Genomic DNA, 3,590 nt, shown 5'->3' with positions numbered 1-3,590 from the left:
ACACTGTAGGATATTTTAAATCGTGTACTCAGCTCCAGCTCAAACTGTACGACTAAATCGCAGGGAGAGTCGGCTCGTGGAGCTGCTTCAACAGTGCGATACTCTCACGAGGAGCGATTTGAATTTCAAACATGTTTGATATTCTTGCGACGCTGCGATTTCTGATCGGGAGTTGGTCGTGAGGTGTGAATCGCTCCTTGTTTACCTGTGTAAACTATACGATGCATGACACGCGATTGAGCCAAAACTCGGCCCGATCGCAAAAATAGTCGCACGAGTGAAAAATCGGCTGAAAATGGGCCAAAAATCGCACAGTGTATGCCCAGCTTTAGACAACACAATATAAAAAACCCCTGTTTGAAAGTAGCAGTGACTTTGAAGATGACATTGCAAACATGATGAATTTAATTCCTCACCTGAGTTACTGGAATTGGCCTTAAGTACAAGATAATATGTCATAGCTAGAATGAATAGATTTTATCTTTAAAAGCATTTTGTTACTAAAACAGTAGTATAAAATAGTCTTTTAAATTACACAAAACATGCACAAACATCAGAACATAAATGCACAAATGCACATCTAAAAATGTTGTAAAACAATCCAATTATCAGGCTGACAAATTAATTTGGCTAATCAGCTTTCCATATATTATCAGACTCTCACACTAAAAATAAATTTGTGCTTTCTTTTTACAAAAAACAATCTTTTGATTCTTTTTAAAATCTCTTGTAGTTTTAATCCATATATAATGGGATTGAACAGTGGAGGGATAAATAAATATTCAGCTGACATTATCATGCATATAATATGGGGTATGTTTCCCTGTAGTCTGTTATTTATAATTTCAAAACATGAGTTGACTGAAAAATTGATGAAAATGAAAATATGCGGTATGCAAGTATGTAACGCTTTTCTTCTAAAGTCCTTTGAATTCTGTAAGCACACACTAAGTATTCTAATATATGAGTAGACTATGAAGGTCACTGGTGGAAGTACAGTAATAACTAAACCACACAGTCCATATATGTAGTTCACATGTGTGTCTCCACAGCTTAATTTAACAATTGAATAATTATCACAGTATATTCTGTTCAATATGAATTTACACAGCTGAAGTTGGGATGTTAGTAACATAGCTACACTGTTTTGACAGCAAGGTAAGAACCATGAGAAAAATAAAAGCTTTTTTACAGTGTGTATTTTTACAAGAGTACCATATTGTAAAGGTTTACATATGGACACATATCTGTCATAGGCCATAGCTGATAATAGTGTGAATTCTGAAGCACCATATGTGTAAATACAAAAGGCTTGAAACATACATGCTGGATAAGAAACAATTTGTCTTTCAGACAATAAATCATTCATTAGTCTTGGATAAAAGGCAGTTGCTCCAAAGAGAGCATTTCCAAGCAAGGCAGCAATGAATATGTACATAGGCTCATGGAGTTGTTTGTTTGTGAATATGATAGAAATGACAACGACATTAAAGCAAACAATTAATATGTAGGCAAGAAAAGCAAGTATAAAATACAAATATCTATATTTCTGTAACTCCACATATCCCTCCAGAGTTAATAATGTAAAATTGTTATAATAATCCATGTGTTTCAGCAGGAATCCATTAATCTGTTAAAACAGAGTAGTTGTGCTGTTAATGGTCAGTCATGGCAGTCAGACAACAAGATGATGATGAGATGACTGTATGCAAACAGATATGCTATGGTGATAAACAGTGGACATTTATACATTCTTAACTGGTGGTGGTATTCCTCTGTGAATTACAGACAGTGTGCAGCAGATTCAACTGTGTGCATACTCCCAGTCCATTTCAACAGACAGTGGATCAGCTCCCCCAGGAATCCAACTTGGCCACCTCACCTCATTAACATACCTACTCGGATCTCAGAAGGCCTGAGATTCAGTCAGTTGACCACTTTTACTACCTGCTGTCACGGTTGGCTTCGCCTTCCGTTTCAATCATGGTTACGTTTAATTAGTTTGTTGTGGTTTTTTTGTTAATACCCCTTGTCATTCTTGTCAGCTGTATCTTGTTAAGTCTTCATTAGTAATGGTATTTATGTCCTTTGTTTGCTGCCTGTCTGTGGTTCATTATGTTGTTTTGTCGTCCGATATGTTCTAGGTGTTCTGTCCTGTTCGGTTAGTCCTGTCATCCTTCTCAATTCTTGTATTAGGTTAGTTTGTCTGTAATTTATGTACATTCCGTTTGTTTAGTATAATCTTATGCTCTTTGCCTGCAGCCCCGTCGACAGGGGGGGACAACCGGGTCTGGGGGGGCCCATCACAAAGAGCCCAACAATTTATTTTTTATTTAAAATCTATAATTTTAAATATAATCTTGAAATCTTTCATTAATATAAAATTCTGTACTCAAAATAAGCTCAGTATATCTGTACAGATCTGTACAGTATCTGTATATTTTCCATTAAGTGCATGCACCCCCACCTCCCACTGTACTATACGATGCACGACACGCGATTGAGCCGAAACTCGGCCCGATCGCAAAAATAGTCGCACGAGTGAAACATCGGCTGAAAATGGGCCAAAGATCGCACAGTGTATATTGTCCTAACTAGATATTTAGACATAATACTGCTGTAATACTGCAAAGTCGTGGTCAGAGGTGAACTTCGTATAGCCAGTGTGTATTTTATTTAAAATAATTAACACCCTTGATCCAGTGTGGCTTTGGACATAGATAATTTCGTGCCGTTTGCTGTGATGGATAATTAAAGTCTAGCTCTTATTTATGCATAGAAACATAAATCGCAATCTGTAGCATCTTTATGCGCGGATAAACGAATTCAACACAACACCGGCCGAAAGACCTTACAGGCATGAACTCTGAACTGACAGGCACCGTTCAGAAACTGATCAGTTCAGTTAAATGTACAAGGAGTCCCCGCATAACGATCCCACTGAGCAAAGACACGTCCAAAAGACGTCAATTAAACGTCTTCGTCAGACGTTTAAAAGACGTCCACTGAAAAGCCAGAATGAAAGTTTTTGCGACGTCTTTTTTTAAACGTCTTCTGAACGTCTATTACTGACAGTTGACGTTAATAATGGATGTTCAAAAGACGTTGCAAAAACTTTCATTCTGGCTTTTCAGTGGACGTCTTTTAAACGTCTGACGAAGACGTTTAATTGACGTCTTTTGGACGTGTCTTTGCTCAGTGGGGAGAGCTGAAACTGGCCAGTATGAGAATAAAAAAAAGGTGTGTGTGTAGGGGGGGCATAGAATCGTAAATGATTGAACATTAAATATGCAGTAGTTAGTATAACAAATAGCTAAATATGATGTGAAAATATTAATGTGGATAGTGAACCCATTTCGCACGTCCACTGACATTCAATAGAGACCCTAGTCAGACGTGTGAATAATGAACCCGTTTGCATGTCCACTGACGTTCAATAGAGACCCTAGTCAGACGTGTGAATAGTGAACCCGTTTTGCACGTCCACTGACATTCAATAGAGACCCTAGTCAGACGTGTGAATAGTGAACCCGTTTTGCATGTCCACTGACGTTCAATAGAGACCCTAGTCAGACGTGTGAATAGTGAAC

At 37.9% G+C, this 3,590-nt stretch overlaps 1 protein-coding gene across 1 annotated transcript; it reads right to left on the bottom strand.

The window, feature by feature from the left end:
• Window positions 1–652: 652 nt before the first annotated feature.
• LOC143516150 (olfactory receptor 6N2-like) lies at window positions 653–1,606 on the bottom strand. Its single transcript, XM_077007739.1, has one exon. It carries the CDS (start codon window positions 1,604–1,606, stop codon window positions 653–655), a length of 954 nt encoding a protein of 317 aa, XP_076863854.1.
• Window positions 1,607–3,590: the final 1,984 nt, after the last annotated feature.

The sequence above is a fragment of the Brachyhypopomus gauderio genome, chromosome 6 (assembly GCF_052324685.1).
Source record: "Brachyhypopomus gauderio isolate BG-103 chromosome 6, BGAUD_0.2, whole genome shotgun sequence".
NCBI classification, from domain to species: domain Eukaryota; kingdom Metazoa; phylum Chordata; class Actinopteri; order Gymnotiformes; family Hypopomidae; genus Brachyhypopomus; species Brachyhypopomus gauderio.
This window is presented reverse-complemented; position numbering and strand designations above follow the sequence as displayed.

Bases quoted from the DNA above. Each gene is read 5' to 3' on its own strand.
- LOC143516150 (XM_077007739.1), bottom strand. From the start codon at position 1,606: ATGGATTATTATAACAATTTTACATTATTAACTCTGGAGGGATATGTG.